Source organism: Pempheris klunzingeri, chromosome 10, assembly GCF_042242105.1.
Source record: "Pempheris klunzingeri isolate RE-2024b chromosome 10, fPemKlu1.hap1, whole genome shotgun sequence".
In the NCBI taxonomy this organism is placed as follows: domain Eukaryota; kingdom Metazoa; phylum Chordata; class Actinopteri; order Acropomatiformes; family Pempheridae; genus Pempheris; species Pempheris klunzingeri.
This window is the reverse complement of record NC_092021.1, coordinates 10,763,661-10,785,873: the sequence shown is the minus strand read 5'-3', so window position 1 is coordinate 10,785,873 and position 22,213 is coordinate 10,763,661. Positions and strand designations below refer to the sequence as shown.

Below are 22,213 nucleotides of genomic sequence, written 5' to 3'. Positions count from 1 at the left end.
AGTGAGACAGGGGATTGGCTTCGTGGCGCGGAGTGACACCCAAATTCCCCGTTTCACTCACGATTGGCCTACTTTCCGGGCAGGGAGGTGGATGTCGCAGTGAGCTGAGGTGTTCCAGGCAGGACCAGAAATAGATCTGGTGTCTGTGAGGAGCCGAGAGACGGAGCTGTCCGAGGTGCTGACCTGTGCAGCCATTTCTCCTCCTCTCCCTGCTATTTGAATCACAACAGAGCTTAAGAAGACCAAATTCAGCCACTCAGCACACTCTCGGAACATTAGCCTAAGCCTTGTAAGTATAGGTGCACAGCATAGCCAGCTTTATTTTAAAAAAAGAAATCTGGTAGATAAGCTCTTAGACATGCAACAGATACCAGAAGCCTGTTTGATCAAACATATTAGTTAAGTGTATAGCTGTAGATACTCCTCTGAGGGTAGCAGAGGCGAAAAGCTACTCTCCGTCTGCAAACTTTGAATAGATACTGCAGAAAAGCTGTGCACGGCTATCTTCATGCCTGGTTGGAATATAACTGTTCTCAGCTTTTGTGTGATTAAAACCGCCATTTTCTCCACATGAAACACCTCACTTTGCAATGTAATAGGCCTAACTCGCTTTTGCCTGCCAACATCAGACTTCAGTGGCGCACCTGTAAGTGGGCCGATGGATATGAGAGTGTGGGGCAGAAATGTAAAATAAGCGAAGGGGGTATCTGAACCCCTGAAATGTGCGAAAGCGCACCAAACGGGTCTAGAAATGGCCTTAGAGCAAGGTCATCAACCCAAGGCCCCTGTTGTGTACTGCTCGGCAGAGGCCGACATAACTGAATGAGACTGACTGGAATGTACAGTTTTTGAAGAGATTTTTTGAAGAATCTCACTTGTGCCAACTATCAAAATACTCTTGGCCTGAATCTCTATGGTTTACATGTACATATTCCACATTTATTTTGAAGTTGCTCCTTGTTTTCTTTTTCTCTGCCTGTTCCGAAGGTGGCCGTATACGATATAGTCCAAGTATAATGGAAAGAAATAGAGCTGAACGGTCAAATGGTATTTTTTGCCCTACTTTGTAAATGTTCTCTATTCAGTTCAGGACAGATGTTTCCTCATAATGTAAAAAAAAGTGAATGTGAAGGTCTCATTACTGACAGAAGACTTTTTTTTTTTTCATTTGTACACATCATTGCAGTTTCTATAAGCTAAACAGTGATTTGACTCCAAGCTTAGAGGGCAAACCTGACAGTTATTCTTCAGTATTAAGCTCCGTCTAAGTGATCATTGTGATGTTGTGAGCCCATTGCTTGGAAAGTGGAATATAATGTTGCTATTTTGCACAGCTGTGAACAAACCCTTGATGTTTTGCACAGTGGTATAACATAATGATCATGTACTAGTGTTTCCTTTCAGGCACTGGAGTGTTTGCCATTAATTAAGTTTTGCAGTTCATTTCACCAAGTCTTGCTCTAGGATGATCACCTGTGAACTGGATTTTTTGTACAGATCATTTTCCCTGTATGTCAGCTATGGAAAGTGATATTTAGATGTGTGTGTTGTCTGTGGTGTTGCGCCACAGTTGCATTCACTCTCTCTCTCTCTCTCTATGTTAATAAAAAGGTCAGTACAGTAATTATTTATGGTGACCATGACGAAATAAATCCAAACGTACATAGGATCTCTTGTCTCTCGCATTGTTTTGTTTATTTAGCATTTTGTCTTAATCTTTAGAAGTGGCTGGTACCGTGTATATCTTGATGCGTTTCGGACAACGCTTGCAGTTCGCCGAAGCAGTAATTAACTTGGACAGCTTCATATCCACTCACACACCAAGTAATCCTTTGATTTGCAGGGAACCCTTGAGAATGAGTCTATGATGAATATGCTTACTGGGGATGGTACCACAGGTTGCCATGAGACTGAAACTCATGAGATTTTATTGGTTGCCATGAAACTAAAACCCACAAGACAGAGGGATTCTCACATGGAAGAGTTGACTGAGCCCAGATGTACAGATAGAGAGGCAAAGATTTTAGGATAACATTGTAATGATGGCAAACGGATGATAATGCATCTGAAAGAGCAGCTGCATTTAATCCTAGGACATGTTGCAGTTGATATACCTGTGTTGAACACAGCGCAGTAAGCTGACACATATAAAGCGTATTTTTGGTATCCTGCCCGTGTGTCCTGGGTATTTTAATCGAGGCCACGTACTGAAATGGGAGCACGGAAACCAATCAGCGAGAACGTAAATTGTAAAAACAAGAAACTGAGGAGGAATCTGCAAGCATCAATCAGCTAAACTCCTCTAACGCTCTGCATCACATGAGATATGCCAAGGTGATGAAGGGGTTTTAAAATATGCCTTACTTGAGTTGTATTTGACATTAAAATGTAAGAGATTATAATGTCTCAGAAGCCTCCTTAGTTTAGAGCATGGGGACATTGATGGTATGCTGTATGAGGGACTGGAGCTGAATTGATAAGGGCTTCCTCCTGTTTTTTATGAATAAGCCACGTGGCCTGGAGGGTTCCTTCATGTGATTGGTTAGAATCTGCTGCAGTCTCAGAACTGTCTGTGACTCTCTCTCTCTCTCTCTCTCTCTCTCTCTCTCTCAGTGGCTGTCTTATAGTATCTATTTACAGAGCAAAAAAGAAGAAAAGCAGACATACAGAAAATGACAAAAAGGGGAGTAGATGAGAAGGCAAAAGAGATACAGAGAGGAAAGCGACAGACAGGTTTCTGTTTCATTCATTTACTGCCAACTGATGTCAGTCCGATGATGATAAGGAGCCGGATCAATGCATCATCATGCTAATGTTTTAATGTTGTTCTCATCTAAGCTCTTTAAATGTGAGTTTGTCTCCAAGTTGTCCTTGTATTCCCTCTGTAAGAAATAACATATAGGTACTTAATTGTTTGATTTCTGGTGGTATTAAGCAGTTTGTGATATAAAAATCCCTTAAAAATGTGACTTTCATGTCAGCTAGATAGTTACATAGTCAGTAACGTGGTCTTTGCGGTCAAACAGCTGACTGATTTTGTACTTGTTTTGGCTTTTTTTCCCCAAAAAATCTTTACAGGTCGACTTCATGGCAGAATCCTGCAGCAGCATTATGTAACAGCCTCCTAATGCAGTGTTGTGAGTCTTCTCTTTATTATCAAGATTCAGCAGAAGTCTCCTGCATATCTGTCTGCCAGCCTGCTTTCAGCATTCTTCTCCGCTGTGTCTCTATAGTAACGGGTAGGTAAGTGAATGAGAGCTGGACAAAGTGTGCTGTGTGGGGCTGAGCGTGGGCTGAACCACTGCACAACACATCCACAGTGTGAGGGTCTGTCACTGCAGGCATGTCTCCGACTCCTCCGCGTTCTGAGGTACATCTGCCTTGGTGCTGCCGTCTTTCCCACCTCTCTGGGTTTGTCTTCTTTAGCTTCAGAAATGAAAGAGAGGACTTAGAGCGCAGTCCATCCCCTGCATTACCGATGTCAGATTTTTACTTCTGCTTAAGCACATTGATCGTCATCACATTCTCAAACCGCAGACACAGATGACAGTGGCCAGAGGCTTAGATACGGTGTCAATATATGAGGATTATGTGGGATTTATCGAGGTTTGTAATTTGACCAAAAACCTAATAACCAGGAGACCAGTGTGCATATATATATATATATACTGTATATACACACACAGTATGTGTAGGCTGTAGTCATACTGAAGAACTGCATTTGCATGTGCATCTTATTTTCTATTACATAATACAGCGAAGTCACTTAAGAGATCACCTCTCGTAATGTTATTAAGGCCAATGGGTCACACAGCATACACACACAGGCATAAGGATGTGTAATGCCACAGTGCAGTCGTCTGTATATCCTGTTGGCTGCGACTGACAGATTCTTGAATGAAATGTTTGCAACATGATGTAAAAGGTTAATGATATACACTACTAACAAAAAGTTAGGGATATTCGACTTTCAGGTGAAATATATGGAAAATGTAAAAAGTGAATGCTACAGTGATATTATATCATGAAAGTAGGGCATTTAAAGTAGAAGCATGCAATGGTAATTTTATTCATCTTGAACAATTTATTGAAAGAAAAGCTAACAACAGTGGAGGGTATACCACAACAAAACATTTTCAGTGTCAACTGTTAGGTGTTGTCTTGGTCTCATGATGTCAGAATGTGAACAGCATGATGAGGAGGACTGTTTAAATACCAATTCTAACTGAAGCAGGAAATGTATTGGTCGATTCATGGATCAAACCTGTTGTGAATGTTGCTGTTAAGCTTCTTGTTAGAGAACAGCAACTTGTGCAAAAAGTACTGAAACACTCAACAGTTGGACATGTGCATTCAAAGGTTTAGAGAAGGTCACATTAAGTTCACCTGGAAAGGTTAGAATGCATTTTAGGTTCATCCTGAAATTTCACCTGAAAGCCGAATATCCCTAACTTTTATAACCCTAGCACTTTTACTCATGCAAGCTACTGTAATTTAATTATTTAAATAAATTGAATTTATCGACAACAAGAAGTTCAAAGAAAATAGAATGTTTGACAATTAGACCCCATTGTGGCATTATGATTTAAATCTATGCTAATTTATGCTTCTATGTTAAGTCTCATTTTATTCTGCTTTATACTTAAAGCAAAATTCACTGTACTTTTTACTCCACTATATTAACTGAGCTAGCTAACTACTTAATTCTCTAATTAAGATTTTATGTTACAAAATATGAATTATTAGCTACTCTTCTGAAATATAAAGCACTGTTAGAGAGAAGGTCATTGGTTCTGCTTGTGAGCCCTCACAAAAAAACTCAGTTGAGATCTCTTGTCACATTTCAGGTGTCTATGAGTTGCGAGCAGTTCCATGGAGACATTTCCTGTTCAACCTTCTCAGATGGTATCATACAAACTCAAAGAAGTGAAACTAATATCACACAAAAGAGCAGAGATTAGAGAGAAATCTTGGTATTTGTACGGCAGAACTTTTCTATGACATCAACCATCATATGTTTCCTTCATCTTGTGACCTGGAGGGGCCTGTAGCTCCACTTCAGCCATCTATAACAGCAAAATGCAGAACATTTGAACTACCAAACCAGCACTTTTGATATATTTTGATTATATTTCATAACACTGAAGTACTTAAGTTTTAGTTTGATTGCAGAACGCTTGCTTGTAATGGAGTAATTTGAGATTAATGTATTCGTGCTTACTTTTGCTTCTTCCACCACTTGTGAAAGTTAAGAAATATACATCTTCACCATTATGGGTACAGTCACAGTGTTCTCTTGACTGTAAACCTATAGGGACCCTACAGGGATTATGTCTATTTCGCTCTTGCTACATAACCTCCCTGCTAATCCCTTTAACTAGATTACACCAGCGTGCAGCTGCAGCAAGAGGCAGTTAGTTGCCACTTTTACATAGCACTCTGTGGTCAGGCTCATTGAGGAAACTCGGCCAAAGAATTTTAATTCACTTCACAGTTCATGTCATTAAAGAGTGTTATAAGTCATCTACTGCCATGTTATGTGGTGTATGTGTTATATAACTAGATACTGTTTTGTTTTTATGCAGTATACTAATTCTGTCATTCGCCACACACCCAGGCCTACACAGTGTTTATTGTTACTGTCTCTCTTAATTTGCCGATGAATCACTTCACACCATGAATCTGCATGAATATTCATCCATTTAGTTTTATGTAAGAGCCACAATCCGACCCTGGATTTTGAAGTACAGAGGTGTACATTACAGAAGCAAATTGTTTCTTGTCCTGTTTCTGTTTCTTGTCTTCCATCTTTAATATTTGCCAAATTTTAAAACATTTTTAATTCATATTGCACCAAAATGGAATAAACATAGACAGGAGATTGATTTTAGCCACGCTTATAATATGTTCACGAGTTGTTTTTGAGTTTTTAGAGCACGGAATCTGAGTCTGCACCCGCACAGGTGAGTTTCTCTGAAAAACCACATTGGTCTAAATTGTTCTTCCCCATTTTCTTTTACTTCGCTTGTTTCTCTTTTCCTTACCTCTTAAAGTCTTTCACCCTTCCCCACATCTCTTCCTCTCCCTCTAATTCTCAAGTCTATTTTGGCACCACGTAGGTGTGTTGTTCTAATTAAGCTCAGACTTCATTACCACTCTCTCCAGCTGGAAGAATGACTCACTGACTGCAACACTTCACAGAGCCACACAAAGCCCACTGACTGCTGTACCATGTGTCCTGATGATGCACTGTTGTGGGACAGAGGAATCTTTTTTTACCTGAATATGTGACTCATATATACCTGTCAGGACATAATATAATGTTGAGCAAATGTTATAAAAATGTGAATTTTATAAAAGTTCAGTACACCATACAGTTTTTTTTTCCTTTTCATGATGTCCTCTTCGTATTCATTACTCCAGCGATTGATTTTCAGACAATACAGCTCGTGGCCCATGAATGCAACACCATGTTGCAACCTACTGTCTGTTCTCAGATGTCAAAGATTCCCACCACAACATGTGTGCACCTCCTTCCATCCTCTGACAAAATCCATCTTTTTTGAAACTGCACATATTACGTACAATTGTAACGTAAGATTGTCCTAAAAAAAGTAAAGATTACCACATGTTCATGTGTGACTCAAGCAGTTTTGAATGTCTATAAATTGATTTCTACACCAAACCGACAGGAACTGAAACCAAGCAGGTACAAAAACCATTAATAAAACATGTACATTTATCATATGCTTTGAAAAATGATAGATGGTGATGTAAAGCGGAAGCCAAATGTTTTGTAGAAGATTAGTTAAAACGTGGATAAATCTGCATGTGGTCCTTGAAGTAGTTTCAGTGGCCTGGGTCCTGAGGACTGGCTTGAGAGGCAGGCTGTCTCTACATCTACGTCTATATATCTAATAATTAAAACGTCCAAATGTCTGGGAACACACTGTCTGATCTGAGTCATAAGCGCCATTTGGTTTTCTTTTTTTAATCACTTACACATAAGTTTCATATTATAACAAAGGTGCTGCTAAGTAACATTAGTAATAAGATATTCTTCTTTCTTCTCTCGTCCTACTCCTCCTCCTCTTCCTATTTTCTCCCTGCTCCTCGGTCTTCTACTTTCACACTGTTAATCCTGTGGCTTGCAGGGAAAACACCCACCCAGTTTGTTACGCAATGAGCAGAGAGAGGATGAGTGCTGCTTAGCAGAAACAATGGGCGCAGCAGATTAGTGGCAGAGCGGTTGGCAGAGAAGACAGTGACGATTACAATGTTGTGGAAGTGACTTAATCCCTGTGGAAGTGCCGCTGTGTTATTATAAGGAGCCCAAAGTCTACAGGGGGTGTACAACATCACAGGGATACGCACCTGTCACCTCTCTCTGTGCTGTTAAATCCCCACAGACTACCAGCAGTCTCTCTCACATACACATACACACACAGGGTGAGTGAATGAGAGAGAGAGAGAGAGAGAGAGAGAGAGAGAGAGAGAGAGAGAGAGAGAGAGAGAGAGAGAGAGAGAGAGAGAGTTGTCAATAGCGACCCCAAGTCTTTCCTATTGATATGCAGGACACACACAAACGTTGTTGTTGTGAATGGGCGACCAGCTCTCTTTCTTTCAAAAGCACACACACACACACACACACACACACTCACACACACTCACACACACACACACACATTTCCTTTTTCTTAATCTCTGCTCCATCAAAATTTCGTTCTCAGTCCCAGGTCGCACAATATCAATGTTTAAACCTGCTGGCATCTAAATAGACAAGCGAAAGGTACGTGGACCTCAGTTTCAATTGTCTTACTGACTTGCTGACAAAACGTGAATGAGAACAGACTGAACTGAACTGACAGGTGAACCTGCTGAACTATTGCTGACTGATAAGTGATTTCACGTTACTACATGCCAATAGATTACATTTCATATTATCTATTTATCAAATCCAATCGATTTGTGTTTGCCAGATTATCATTAATAACCATAGCTTTTTACTTCTTCTGTAGGTGTACACCTGGTTATCTGTACTATTTAGTTCTTCTGTGTGACATTAAGCTCCCGTGTCCCTTCAATTGTCTGATAGTGTCCAGACGCACTTAAATCTCTGTCATAAAATGAGATTTGGGGTTAATCTGCTATTTGCAGATGCTTCTATATTTGACTAACTCAGATAACTCTGTTATCACCTTGTTATGTAACTGGTATCCTGAGCTTGGAAGAGTTGGGGCGCCCCCGCGTGGCTGAGGAGGTGAACTGTCACATTTTGTCACCTTGCCATGATGTTCAACATCAGCAGTATCAGCACCAGCATCAGCTTCAGAAGCTTGAAACAGTCTGTGCTAGAGCCCTGGTGCTCGAATCAACAGCCTTACCTCCACTTTCTTGCCCCTCGGCGGACACCGTAGATTCCTTTGCACTCGCCTGTCCCAGCTGGAGCCCCATCCGTCGTACCTCCACACAGCTCGTCCCATTTAACTCCGATCATGCCAACTGCATCTGGCACAGCTTCAAAAACATCCTCACCCGTCGTGGTGCTCTTTAGACTGCTAACATCAAGCAGCTCCTCCGTAATGCAGAAGTGATCGTCATTAGTTATTAGTTGTGCTCTCATCGCACACCACGTCTGAAACTTTCCTTAGTTTCCTTAATTCTGCCATTTTGGGTCACCTGTAGCACATTTCTTCTTCGGGTACTCATTTTATAGAGAAGCTGCCTCGTTCAAGACAGTTACTCCACCTAGCGGTGAGACTAAGAAGTACAATACAGTCCAGCACAAGTTCCATGTGTGGGCCTCATTACAATACAGTTTTAGAATTTCCTGCAGGCCAGTGAAAATTCACATGGACAGCAAATTTGAGGTTATTTGTACTTCTAAACTGTAGCCTCAACGTGTTGTCCGATGAATCAGACTTAATGTGAAAAATGCTCAGTGATGCAAATGTATCAAAATAGAGAAAGTTGTCTACAACAAATGGGAATTGTTGAGATCTTATTTTAGTTTTAACCAAACCATAACCAGACTTGAGATGGTTAAATATGGTGTGCTTCACAAGAGCATCCATGCATCAGTTGTTGTGGAGTGTGGTGGATCGCTACCAGCCATGTGCTCAGTGTTCTCACCATAGCTCACCATACACTGGGCGCATGGATCGTTCTATTCTCACAAATGCTCCATGGAGCTTTGTGAGGCCGTGAAAGTGTAGAGCATTTTGAATTAGATGATTTGGAGCTCTGCACCAGCACCAAGTTCAGTAGCTCACGCTTGTTATTGTGTCCTTGGGATGTTCATAAGCTTTAGTTTCCATACACTGTCTGCTATCTTCATCATCATCAACATCATCATCTGTCTCCCTGGCATCATCTTCGTCATCATTAACATCATCACCATCTCTCACCCTGATCTGTTAATCGCCATCACCATCTCTCTCCCCCGATACGATCTTCATCCTCCTAATCTCTCTCCCTGGCAGCTTTATCATCCTCCTCATCATCATCGTCTCTCTCCATGGCACCTCTTTGCTCCCTGATATCTTCATCCTCACTGCTTGTGCTGTGTTTTCAGGTGGAGCAAATAACAATATAAAAATATTGCAAAAGAGCAAATGTCATGAATCACTTGCCTTCTTGCCTTTCTTTAGTGGCATGGCAGTCCATGGGAAGACTTCAAGCAAGCGTACCCGTATCTTTCTCATCTCACTTGCCGTAGCGGCTATGGATCCAACCTTTTAATGAGGAACTATCTCCTGCAGCACTTTGCTGGTCTTTTTGCATGTGCTTCAATTGTCCTTCTCTGTCTGGAATTCTGTAACCAATGCAGCCCACTGCTAATTCATCTGTCAATTCAATTGAAAACACAACTCACATTAAACTCAGCAACGTAACTAACTACCAAGCAGCACGTCCTTTTAGAATAATAGCTAATATGGTACACAGATTAAAAGAGATGTGCAACTTTACACACATCAGTAACACGTCACATCCAGACAATTTATTTTCCTTCTGAAGATACATTTAACTTCTTGTGTGACTGACTGGGAAAACTGGAGGACTTTATTGGCTCCAAAGAGAGTGAAAATGAGGCTGAAACAAGCTGCCAGACGTTTTTTTTAAAAAGGGTATATATACAAAAAACAGCAACAATAACAAGAACAGAGGCACCAGGAGGGCATTTTCCCCTACAAAGGCATACCATGACGGCACATTGTCTCGCACATCAGAGCACATAGAGGCCATCTACCACTGCATCACATTCTCTGCATTGGAAGGGCAGACTAGAGGGCACCGCGTCACGTTTTCTTGCACTTTATCATGTATTATCTACCACAGGGGCATCACCGAGGGCACTTTATCACCAGCAGCTGTTTAGTTTTTTCCCCGTTAGAATAATTACCTCTGGTTGTATCCTACAATGCCACTGCAAATGCATCAATTTTTTTTTTGTTGTCCAAATTAGCCCACGTCAGTTTCACTGTTTTTTACTTTCCACATTAAACGTAATACATATTTGTTGAATGGTCAGCTCACTATTACATCTTTTTCCTGTATGGCCAAACAGGATGAGTCATTAAAACTCTGTTAGGATGGGAACACATTCACAGATGAACCTTCAAAAAGCGAAATGGCTCTGACTCTGGTTTGTCATAGCTGCTTGCTTCAATTGTTGGCAGAATTACAAGCTAATACTACAGAACAAGGTCCACCAGGATTTCTGTGCTTTCTAATCTTGTCATAGAACTATTTTGCATCATGACCTCCCCCCCCCCCAAAAAAAAATCTCAGCATTCAGCAAAGAATTTAGACACATACTCACACAGAGCTGTATTCATAACTGTCTGTTTTTATTTACTTCATTTGTTTGTCATTGGTACAATTGTTTTAGCGACAGAAAGCAATGTAATTCACTCCAAAATGACTAAACAGCAGCGATAGTCTGAGGCTGTCTCTACCTGACAGTATTTACAGAGCAGTTCATGAATTCACAGTTTCTGTTACTATTCACATCAGAGTTTACTTCACACAGATTACACCCCTGTACCTTTGTACTGGCTTTATTTTTATTGCAAGTTCCTATGAGGGCGTGGATAATGCGTAATTGGTGATTAAAGTGACGATATATTTAAGGTGACCACTTTCAAATGGCGATATCATAAAGAAAAAAAAAATCAACAGAATTCAGAAAACCACGAGATGGCGCCATAAGTCCAATAATAACTGATGATTTGCTCCCAAGTTGATACAAATGCACCCACCTGCCCGTAAAAACAACCACGGAACCTTAAAGGAGGACGATGAGAGACAGCAAAGGAACAGAAAAGAATGAGAACTGATAGGTATAAAACAGAACAACTGTGATTCACTATCTTTCTCTTGTTATCTTTTATTTAAGTATTATTATATACATTGTTCATTTGGAAAACCGGTCTCCTACACGGAAACTACTGCTGATTTTCCGATTTAAATTCACAGATTGTGGCTGAAATCCCATACGAGGATCATTATTGGTTAACATCTAACTAATGTGATTATTCGGATACCGCGCGTAAAAGTTCAAACCACGGTGCGTAATTTTGATTTTACGCGCCCCTTGATAGGTTTAATAATTTGCTCGTGAGAAGATGTCTCACTTGGGATATTGACAGGGAAAACATATTTTTCGTTTGTGTAAATACAAGTTTTTTTTTAGAAGTCTTACTTCCAAAACAACCGCTGTCTCCGCAGCATCTATGTGACTACAGGTCCATAATTACACGTAAATATATAGCGGATGCTGTCGAAACAGTCGTTACGTGTGTAAATCTAAAAATGATTATTTCTTAAACATTAAACAGTTTTAACCAAATGAATCCGGCGCCGCTCGGTGATCTTTGTCGTCTCTCCTGCCTCCCGCGGTGTTAGTATTTTCCAGTTTGTCTAAAAGGCGCACTGAGAGTCAGTTGTAATGACCATTGATGTTACTCAGACTGTTGATGTTGTTGACGCAGCTGATGTGGGATGGAGACACGGTGCCGAAAGGCCCCGGAGGCTGGAGGTTGTGGCTGTGATACAGAGCCGCCGGGGGGGAACCGGGCCAGTAGGAGAACCCGGACGGCCCCACGCCGGGAGCCATGAGGTTCAGTTTGGAAATCCCGGAGAAGGGAATCGGGGAGAAGTTACCCTGAAACTTGTAGATGGCCTGCTCCGTGGTGGACGGCTGGCACACCTGCGCCAAGCCGTGGAAATCAAACTTGTACGCGTAGCGCTTGCCGTGCACTTTGGTCATGATGTTTTTGTCGTAGTAGTAGCGCAGCGCTCGGCTCAGTTTATCGTAATTCATGTTGGGTTTGCTTTTGCGCTCCCCCCAGCGCCGGGCCACCTCGTCCGGGTCTATGAGCTTGAACTCGCCGTTGGTGCCCTCCCAGGCGATGCAGGACATGTTGCTGCTGTCGGAGAGGAGCTCCAGCAGGAACTGCCACAGCTGAATCTGCCCACTGCCTGCAGGGAGGAGGCGGTGAAGGGAACCGATCAGGGCAACACAGAGCAGGTTTAGAAAATAAATAGAAAAACAAAACAGTAAAATAACCTGAAAGCACATGAAGATTAAATGTGTGCGGCACACAGTTGATATATTCTGTGCAAAACGTATTTGGGGATAGAATATTTGGCTTTTTATTTTTTTTATCAAATAATGTCAATATTGTCAAGACGTCATCAGTTATTAAAACTTTGGTCGCAAATGTTGGCAGATGACTATGTTTCAAGGCAAATAGTCAACTTATAGGGAAAATATACACGATTAGAGACTAACTGATTTCTAATTGAATGCTTTGAGTTGCAACTGTGCAGTTTATATTTTAACCAGTTTTCTATCATTTTTAAAATCCACGCCTCAATGCATCTTGAGAATTATTTTATTAGATAGAATTTAAATTCATCTTAGATCATCCATACAACATGGTGTTCCTGAATTTATTGATTTAAGCGAATTTATTAATTCAAGAATTTATTATCAAGTGTCCGTTTACAATTTTCACATTAAAAACGTCACAGTCTGCTTTACTTTGCTCTTCGCGCTTTGAGAGGCGTTCAAATCCATCAGCACTCCATCACTCTTCATCATTAAATGAGTGAACTACGATGATTCTGCTGTTCGGCGGTTTTTATTTTATTTTGTCACGGTTTTTTTTTTTTTTTTTTTTTTCATATAGATTTATTCCTTATATTCCGTATTTTCTTTGCTCCATTATTTCGTTTTGAGCGTGAGGGTGGATGAGTCACTTAATGAGACAAAATAATTCTGGGATGCAAAACGTGTTATGGGGCGACATAAATACTTAAATAAATAAAATAAAACAAATTCTGTATTAGTTTGACCATTTAATGTAGTGCAGCTGCAAACTGAGAGCAGGCAGAGGTTCATATATCGAGTGTTTAACAGCGAGACTAATAATGGAAGCAAACATTAAATGACCTGATCAAATTAAATTAAATTATGACAACAGGATTAAACACGGTTTATTCCTGCTGTAATAATTGGGGCATTATGTAATAATATGATAATCTTTATTGACTCCTAATTATTATTTTTAATAATTATTATCGCCAAAAATCTCAAATCTACTCATATAATTTTCTTACATTGTTGATAATACGACAAATAAACATCTATTTTCTTCACTTTTTAATATCACAATTTTACTCTCAGTATTTTCAGATGTTGTTGGAGTATTGGGGGGCTTCATTCATATCACAATAAGCGGATTAACGTGAAATAACTATGTGGGCTCATTCTCTTACCTTTCTGTACTCCTGTGTTTAGTGGACCCCAAGTTGTTCCTTTGCTTTCTTTCAACAGATTCTCTGTTGGATCTGAAATCAAAGCAGACACACTGTCAGCATCAGCAGCTTTCTCTCCATCCTGCTCAGACCTCTGATCTGTGTCACACCGTCTAACTAGGAAGCCGTTTTTAGGCCACTCTCACATCCTGATTCTACTCAGCAAACAATTTCACTCTTGTCCATCATTTTTTTGTACAAATGTCTTGTATTCTAACAAACAAGTTGGATCTTTTCACACGCGATGAGCACCAAGGTGGAAGAAATGAAATAGAACGAAATGAACAGCTGTTATAATATTGTTACATCCTAAGATGAAGTCTTAGGATTTCAAACTAGAATATAAAATCTTAATAAAAAAAAAAAAAAATAGCCAGATCGCAAAAGAAGTAAAAGAGGATTAAAATCCTAATTGTATCCTCGTCCAGTCGCAGTCTAATGCGAGAAGCGTGTCGTCTTTGCGGTCTCGTCTCTCCGAGAAGTCAGGAAACGCGTCCAGGAAAAAGGATTTCCGATTTCCGACAAAAGAGCAGACGGGCTTTCAGATTGAAAAGGCTGAACAATGCTCTGCCCTGGAGACGGAGCATCGCCGCCTCGGGACAACCACACCCGGAGCAGGATTTAAAGAATTAGAACAGGTTATTTCTATGACTCTTTAAGGGACTAAATGACGAACCTGAGAGATACATGTTGAACATGAGGTTTCCTCCGCAGTCCTGTCTCATTGTGTTCAGTTGCTCAGAAAGGGTTGGATTTCATTTGGTGGCGGAGGAAAAGATTTTTATTAAACTTTATCTCATAACTGTGATCTGGAATAAATGCGGGTGGACAGATTGAAGTTTCCAGGCAACTGTCACTGGCCCCCATCTCTGAGACAATATTCAGACAGCAATTTCCCCTGGTGCATTGCTTTAATTAAAAGAGCAATTTACCTCTGTCAGCCCGCCTGGTGCCCACAATAAAAAGAGGCCGATAGAAATTCGGCCCTTATCAATCCACCATCACAGTTTAATAAAGTTTCCGCGTTAAGATCTGAGTTTCTATGGTGAATTGAAGTGTTTGACATGGAAACCAGTTCAGATCCTCCTCACTTTTCCGCCTCTTTACCTCTGGGCAAACAACAAAGACCTATTTCATGTTGGAAAAAGAATATTTACCTTGAAAAGCACGCCTCAGTGCACATGAGAAAACAGGAACATTTCATCCCCCCTAACCTTCTGTTTGTGGGTTTAAGGTTATATAGCCTCAATCTGAGGATAATGAGGTTGTAACTTTAAAACCACTGACGTTATCACGAACACTCACATTCTTTCTAATTCTTGTGTTTTCCAGAGGCAGTGGACAGTGTGAAGCCTCCTTGGGCCTTATTGTCCTGCACTATTCTGGTGTCGGCTGCAGAAACAGAATATACAACCTTAACACCCTTTGTAATTATCTGTATTATCATTAAAACTGTGGTCGTAGGCTGGTATTTTAAGGGTGATACATTAAATGACTGACAGGAGCACAGCAGCAGTGTTTCCCATACACAAAGATAAGCAGAGCAACCAAACAAACATATAATTTAGAAGCAAATAATGTCGTCAGTACACTTAACAGACACATAACACTGTGATTAAATGTCATTTGAATTCATTTTTTTAATACATTGATTCATATGACACATCAGATCAAGAAACAGTGTCTAGTAGTGTTCAGTTTGATCAATCCAGGACTGTATTGTTATAACTGGAGTCTATTTTCTCGTCCTGAAGCACCTTTGGATGCTTAAAAGCAACAAATACAACAACAGCAATTAATGCATGTGTCAAAAAGCGTGTCGTGATAAAGGTTTTTCAGCAAATGGAGGTGCAGTCCAGGAGGATTAGTGTTTGAAGATGTGTAAAGCGTGAATGTAACAACCTTGGTTTGATTCTGGGACATTTGTCGCGTGTCATCCCTCCATCACTATATGTAGAAACATCCGAGAATAGAAGATGAAAATGCTCCGACATTGACGCTGACAAATGTGCATCTCTGGCAAGACGTCATGTGGTTTTGGCATCTTGTCAAAAATGTATGTGTCATGACATAAAGTGACACGGAGTAGGTTAATCAGTGCTACTGCAGGAATCTAAAACACAGTCATGGATCTCCATGGCTTTTCTTTACAAAAAAAGAGGAACATTTTGAAAAAGGTTCAAGGTTCAGAGACTAAGAACATCTGCCATATTAAAGAACCCCACTCATTTTACCTGAAAAACGATACACTTTTGGCAATTTTAAACCATAAATGTGAAACATCTTGAAATGAAACTACAGTAAATGCACCTGACAGAAAATCATTGCTTCATCTTTAAATTCAAATCATACTTTGTTGCGTGAACAGGAAGTAAATGTTCTGCTAATCATTCATCATCTGTTTCAGTGTTTGCTCTATAATGTGTCACCTGATGGAGCTCCGACATGCACAAACACACTGTAGGGAAAATGCAGCAGCTACATATTTGCGTGGTTATTTTGATTATTTAACTCGAGCATGCATGTTTGTACATAAGTCCCCATTCACAGAAACAGGTTGCATCAGCCTTTAATTGTCCTATTAGTTAACAAAATGTAACTGTTACACTTGATTTCACGGTTTTTCCTCTCAGTGAAAAGGGTCCAAATCTTATGTGACTGATTGATCAATGCAGAACTGCAGTATATTTCCCAGGTCTCTTCCTCCTGGATTAAAAACTGGATTTCCCATTCTTCACATGGCAGCAATTCCTCAGGGTTGAGCCTGTAGGTGTGTCTCTGGCGTCCCAGACTTGCTTTAGCTGCCTGTGTTCAAGTAAAAGTCGCAGGCAACTTAAAACAAGCCTCGAAAACTAGACTGTAGCCACTGAAGCAGTGGTGGATAAATAAGAGGGTAATCTCCGCTCAGCTTTCAGCACGGGGGAAGAAATCCACAGACAGAAAGAAAAAAACAAACATAATTACAGAAAATCATTCATTTGTTTGTTTCTTTGCTTATTGATCCTATTATCACATCAACTTGTTGCTATTTATTGATCTAGATTGCATAATTTAATTAAATTTAGTCAGCATCTGATGGTAGCTATTCCACAACAGCCTGTAAGTAAAGCTGAGGCATGTGTAAAGTCAAATCCTCGCAGTGAACTCTGTACTCATTTAGTGCCTCAATGGACATAAACATTCTGACTAAAAATCTATCTATAAAAATCTATATAACATGTTTCTCCGTTTTAAAACGTGCCAAAAGTCATTTTAGTAAAGAAATCAATTATAACACCCTCATTTAAGTAGAGCTCTCATCAAGAATCAATCCAAAGTTCCTCTATAAAGCCTTAAACTTACCTTGGTGCGCTCAACTGTGTGGCCAAAGTCGCAGAGTTTGCAACTTACTTGACAACCGAAGAGTCACTCCTCTGTGAGCCACGGTGCAGATGCTTTAATCAGTCTGCAGAGGAATGTGTATTTGAGAAAGGTGTGTGTGCATGGTTACACATTCATTAAGAGATCCTGGTTTTTTGGGTGTGGGACTGTGAACTGGTGCAGGCTTGTGGGTGTGTAACACGGAATCCCACGTCCTGGACCAACGGGAGGGGTGTGTGTGGAGGTAAACACACTCCAGGATCCCGGCGTGTGACTGTAAGATAAACATGATGGTGTCACTTTGGAATAAACAAACAAAAGTTAAGATGCTAGACTTGTACAGGTGTGCAAGATTCTAGCAGGGAAAAAAATCATCAAAGCAAATCAACTGGGGTTTCTTTTGCCATGCATCTCTCTCTGATGTTGAGTTTCAAAGGTTGCAGTTTAAAAGTCTTTACCTGATTGGTCAGCTGCTGTCTGCATCACCACCTTCATGGTTTGTACAGATAATAAGAAGTGAATCAGGAGGTAATGCTTCTTACCTGGGTTGAATGAATCATGTACTATGTAAAAGTAGCAAGATTTTGAATGTTTAGAACATTACCTTCAGATAAACTGAAGCTTTAACCGTTCCTTATTGGCTTTAAGTAAATTGTGTACCTTTGACACTAAAGAAGAACTTTGGGCTGTCAGACTTGTTTTCAGTGACTCATGGAAAGTTAATGTTTTGGACTTGCATGCTTTTTTTTCTCCACAGGCCAGCAATGACAATAAGTAGCTATTCAACGTAGACTGTATGGGGACCGGGAGCATGAATGAATGGGTCTCAGCGACATGATCCGTCTTGCTGAGGTAGGTGGTTTATGCTGCACGCTTTGCAAACTTTTTGTGAACTTGATTTCAAGTAATACTCCTTTAATGTTGGTCGCCTGTCACTCACCTGATGGGCCAATTGTTCAAACAGGCTTCAGGACTTTGGACAGTCCCCTGTACATCTACGTTTCATCAATAACTAAAAACATTACATGTATGACGTTCATCCATGAGACGACCTCTACTGGCCTGTTTTGAATTGCTTAAAGATTAATGAAAGTGTTTAAATAAAGATGATGTTTTACCGAAATTTCATATGTGTTTGTGTCATATGTGACTGGTCATTAGACAGACAGTGCACGGTTTCAAAATGACCAACCAGATTATCTGTTGCTTTTCCCTCAGCTCCTCCTTTTACTTTTTGGCAAAATTGTGATTTCAACAGTCGGAGAACAAATAATAGAAACAATGCGATCTCGTGCTCTTGTTTATTGGAAATGAGAATACAGTCTGACAAGAACAATGTTACACATCCTAAAGCCTAACAGAGAGATTTGAATCAAATCTTTCCATGTATGTTCACTAAAAGGCTAAATATGTCCTTATAAATACAAAGCAAAAACTATCTCTGAGAACAACCTAGCCTGTGAAGCTAAAAGAGGAAGAGGGGCTCTGATTTGGATGTTTTTGTGCACCTGGGCCATAACTGTCATAACCAAGGTGCAAAATGATTGAGAGCTCAGAGCAGCCAATCATTGCTTTTCTGAGATTTTCATTTATTCATATTTAATAAGGGTGATAATTTTCATTGTAAAAAGAAAAAGGAATACCGACAAACAGTATCTAGTTTTGAAGAAAAGCCTTTATTTCCTATTTCATGAACATGCTTCAGCATGGCAGTAGAAGTACTTAGATATCCATACAGGCAGAGCCACAGAGTGATAGAAAGAGTTTGTCCATCTACTGTTCTGTGACAGCGGTCAGTCCGGGGTTCAAGTTGAAGAAGGGGTTCGGGGAGAGTTTTTTTTTTTTTCAGGTTGGGTCAGGCAGGCAGATCGGAGGCTTAGTGCTGGATCCTACGAATGGACTGCACCTGGTTGGTGTGAGCCTGGGTGCTGTACTCGTTGTAGTTTCTGTACTCGCCTTGGTGTCTGTCTCTCTCCAGGATGTACTGGTAGCCACGGTAACCAGGGAACTGGTAGGCCACCCAGCTGCACAGAGAGAGAGGGGGGGGGTGAGCAGAGGTCAGGTCAAAGAATACAATGAGTCATTTAAACAGCAGACATGTAGTTAAATCCAAATTATTTCAGCAAATTCGTTGAGACTGCAGGTGTGGGAGGGAGGGTGTCTCAAACAGATTTCATATATCAACTGTTTGATTTTTTTTTTGATGAATTGACAGACAAGATCCCTAAATTATGTCCAGTGGGAGCAGGTTGTAATGTCTAAGCATGCCTGTCCTGAATAGTGCTGAAACTACATTTTATGTGTGTTTCCAAATGATAATAACAATACTAATCATATTTTTTTACTAATAGTATCTGAATAAGGAAAAGGGGAGAGTTGTGATTGGATGCTTGAAAATTGACAAACTAGGGGACAGAGGGGAGATGTATGACTTACGCTCCCGAGTTGACTTTGATGGAGGGCACCTCCTTGCTGCACCAGCCCATGGCCTGTAGGGAGGGGTAGTCATCGCACATCTCAAACTTACGGCCCTGGAAGTCCTCGCACTCGTACATGGTCACCTTGCTGTCACTGTGGTTCTGCAGGAAAGAGAGAGAGAGAGAGAGAGAGAGAGAAAATGTGACTGTGCCGCTCCAGTTGGCCAAGCTGGCAGTGTGGACACTGATGTAAGTAGCTGGAGAATGCAAAGTCTGGAAGCGAGAGGTAGCGGATGAATGGAGGGATGTGGTGACTTACAGCGCACTTGATGGGTCTGAAGGAAAGCATGTGCTCAGTTCTGTAGCTGCTGTTTCCACTCCAGGCCTCGTAGCGAGGGTAGTCTCCCTTCTCCAGGATAAACTGCTGTCCCTGGAACTCTGGGTACTCATAACCCACCCAACTGGACAGTGGAAAGTCATGGATGAGACAGACAAGGAAGGGAAAAGAGAGAGGAAAGACAATATAAACGTTAAACGAGGTTAAATGAACAGAGAATACAAACAAACCACTAAATGTAAAGTCGTTTGTGCAACAACACTGAAACTGTCATTTTCGTTAAACAATAGTCCATCGCCCACAGAATAGCCTGGAGAGAAAGCAGCATGCAGCTTCTTTTGTCACCGAGAGCACAAAGCAAACATTAAACACTGCTGATCCTGCCTCCACTGCTGTTGCTGCACCCAGAGCTTTTTATCTGATCGCCAGTCAGTCAGTCAGCCATTCTGGCTCTGAGCCAGCAGCTGCACACAGCCAACTCATATCACAACGGGGTTACACTTGGATGCATGCACACACACACTCATACAAAAAGATACATGCCAAGTAGCAATGTAATAACATTGTAGGCCGTAATTTATGGTTTTTGTTGTTGTGCCGTGTCTACTTGTTGATTAGAGTGTGTGCTTTAATCAGGCTTTTTCAAGCAGATGAAATTAGAATTGCAAAAAAAAGGCAAATAATGTGATTTTATTAGATCTTGTTATGGGGCAAAAATGGCTCTGAGTTATCTGCTCGTCAAAGCAGCAATGTGTATTTCATAAAATATTTGTCTCTAAACCAACATAGTGTGTTTAGCTCGCTCTAAATTCTACTCTAATACTATTTATGCAGTTAGGCAAATCTTCTTAAAGATAACACAGTATTTCTAGGGCTTACTTAAATATCCAAGAGCGCAATTTCAATTGAATTCCAAGAAATCATCGAGTCAAATCTGCTCTAATCAGTGAGATGTCAGAACTTAAATATGTACAAACTTGGTAAAAATGTAACCTCATACTCCCGGAGAAACAGAAGTGGGCAAAGCAATGACCACGATCCACACAGAGGACAAAACATCCAGAAGAAGTCAGGAGGTGAAAGTGATGCGACTTCCGCGACATATGGAAAACACAGGTCTTCTAGATAGAGTGAGAGACCAGAAGGAAAAAAAAAAGCAGGAGATGCAGAGGAATACCAACAGTGTGGACAGGACTTACGGTCCATTCTCAACCTTGATGGAGCGGATCTTGTTGAAGCCCCTCTCCATGATGTTCTGGCACTCCAGCATGAACTCACAGCGCTTTCCCTGGAAGTTCTCCTCCTCCCAGACTGTGATCTTGAACTGGCCCATCTGCTCCATCTGTTGAGTGTTCATGGCTGCTGCTTCTCCCTTGGGGGTTACTCTCTGAGCAAAGTAGAGTTTGTTTTTGGAAGCAAAGTCCAGTTAATAGATGAAAAATCAAATCACAGCAAGACCTGCACGCCCTATGTAGGTATAATGCCAAAAACACCAAGCAAAGGGAGTGAATAACAAATGGAGTACTCTCATCACGACTAAAACAGATACAAAAATCAGCCTGTACGATGATGCCGGCATTTGTCTGAATTAACTTTGTATTGTAGCTTGATGACAAAGTATCGATTCCATTCAGAGTGTATTATTGCTCCTTTACTCTGGAGAGCAGAATCCGTTGAGAAATTCTACTCATTCATCCTTTTTCTATTCTTCACAGTGCATATTTGTCTCTGTTTACACTGAGGAGATTCAATCAAGAGCCACAGACATTTCTCCTGCCCATAAACTGTACGGTGCACAATTACGGTTGCATTATGCAAATGCCACTAAAGCAAACCACATATCCGTAAGCAGTAGCACACATGCTGTCCCCAGTGCACTCAGAAGTCTTTCGCTTGCAAAACTGATCACTTTTAACAAGAGTTGCTAACCACCTTCAGCGTAGTTTCTCTGATTTTGAAGTTTAGAAAATTAGCACATTACTGGTTGGAGAAGAATGTTTGTATGATGACCACAGGCCAAAAACAAGCCCAGCAGTAAGGCAGCATGTTGCCAGCTCTCCCTGTTAAAGGGCAGCTGTGTTTACCCCAAAAGCAGCAGTATGAAGTGCCTTCCATTTCTCATTTAAAGAGCTTCCATAGCTATCTAGCTATCAAATACACAGTATGAGCAGCATCTTGGTGGCTGTCGGGCTCCACCCCAGTACACTTAGCTGTCCCCTGATTGCAGTTGTTAGCTGAGTCTGAGGCAGTGTGTTGATATACTTACAGACAGTAC

At 40.8% G+C, this 22,213-nt stretch overlaps 2 protein-coding genes across 2 annotated transcripts; both read right to left on the bottom strand.

The window, feature by feature from the left end:
• Nucleotides 1–10,852: 10,852 nt before the first annotated feature.
• fev (FEV transcription factor, ETS family member) lies at nt 10,853–14,694 on the bottom strand. The gene is made up of 3 exons (XM_070838208.1): nt 14,501–14,694; nt 13,786–13,857; nt 10,853–12,483 (listed from the first exon to the last, which is right to left on the bottom strand). Exons 1-3 carry the CDS (start codon nt 14,547–14,549, stop codon nt 11,942–11,944), a joined length of 663 nt encoding a protein of 220 aa, XP_070694309.1. The 5' UTR covers nt 14,550–14,694; the 3' UTR covers nt 10,853–11,941.
• A 4,147-nt stretch (nt 14,695–18,841) lies between these two features.
• Nucleotides 18,842–21,295, bottom strand: LOC139208375 (beta-crystallin A2-like). The gene is made up of 4 exons (XM_070838037.1): nt 21,138–21,295; nt 19,921–20,062; nt 19,621–19,763; nt 18,842–19,208 (listed from the first exon to the last, which is right to left on the bottom strand). Exons 1-4 carry the CDS (start codon nt 21,293–21,295, stop codon nt 19,061–19,063), a joined length of 591 nt encoding a protein of 196 aa, XP_070694138.1. The 3' UTR covers nt 18,842–19,060.
• Between the last annotated feature and the right edge of the window lie 918 nt (nt 21,296–22,213).

What these genes read in the sequence shown, in the direction of transcription:
- LOC139208375 (XM_070838037.1), bottom strand. Translation starts at nt 21,295, where the DNA reads ATGAACACTCAACAGATGGAGCAGATGGGCCAGTTCAAGATCACAGTC. An exon ending in ATCAAGGTTGAGAATGGACC is followed by an intron (nt 20,063 to 21,137) that starts GTAAGTCCTGTC and finishes TCCACTGTCCAG; the next exon opens with TTGGGTGGGTTATGAGTACC. An exon ending in TCAGACCCATCAAGTGCGCT is followed by an intron (nt 19,764 to 19,920) that starts GTAAGTCACCAC and finishes TCTTTCCTGCAG; the next exon opens with AACCACAGTGACAGCAAGGT.
- fev (XM_070838208.1), bottom strand. Translation starts at nt 14,549, where the DNA reads ATGAGACAGGACTGCGGAGGAAACCTCATGTTCAACATGTATCTCTCA. An exon ending in GTTCAACATGTATCTCTCAG is followed by an intron (nt 13,858 to 14,500) that starts GTTCGTCATTTA and finishes CTTTGATTTCAG; the next exon opens with ATCCAACAGAGAATCTGTTG. An exon ending in AAACACAGGAGTACAGAAAG is followed by an intron (nt 12,484 to 13,785) that starts GTAAGAGAATGA and finishes TCCTCCCTGCAG; the next exon opens with GCAGTGGGCAGATTCAGCTG.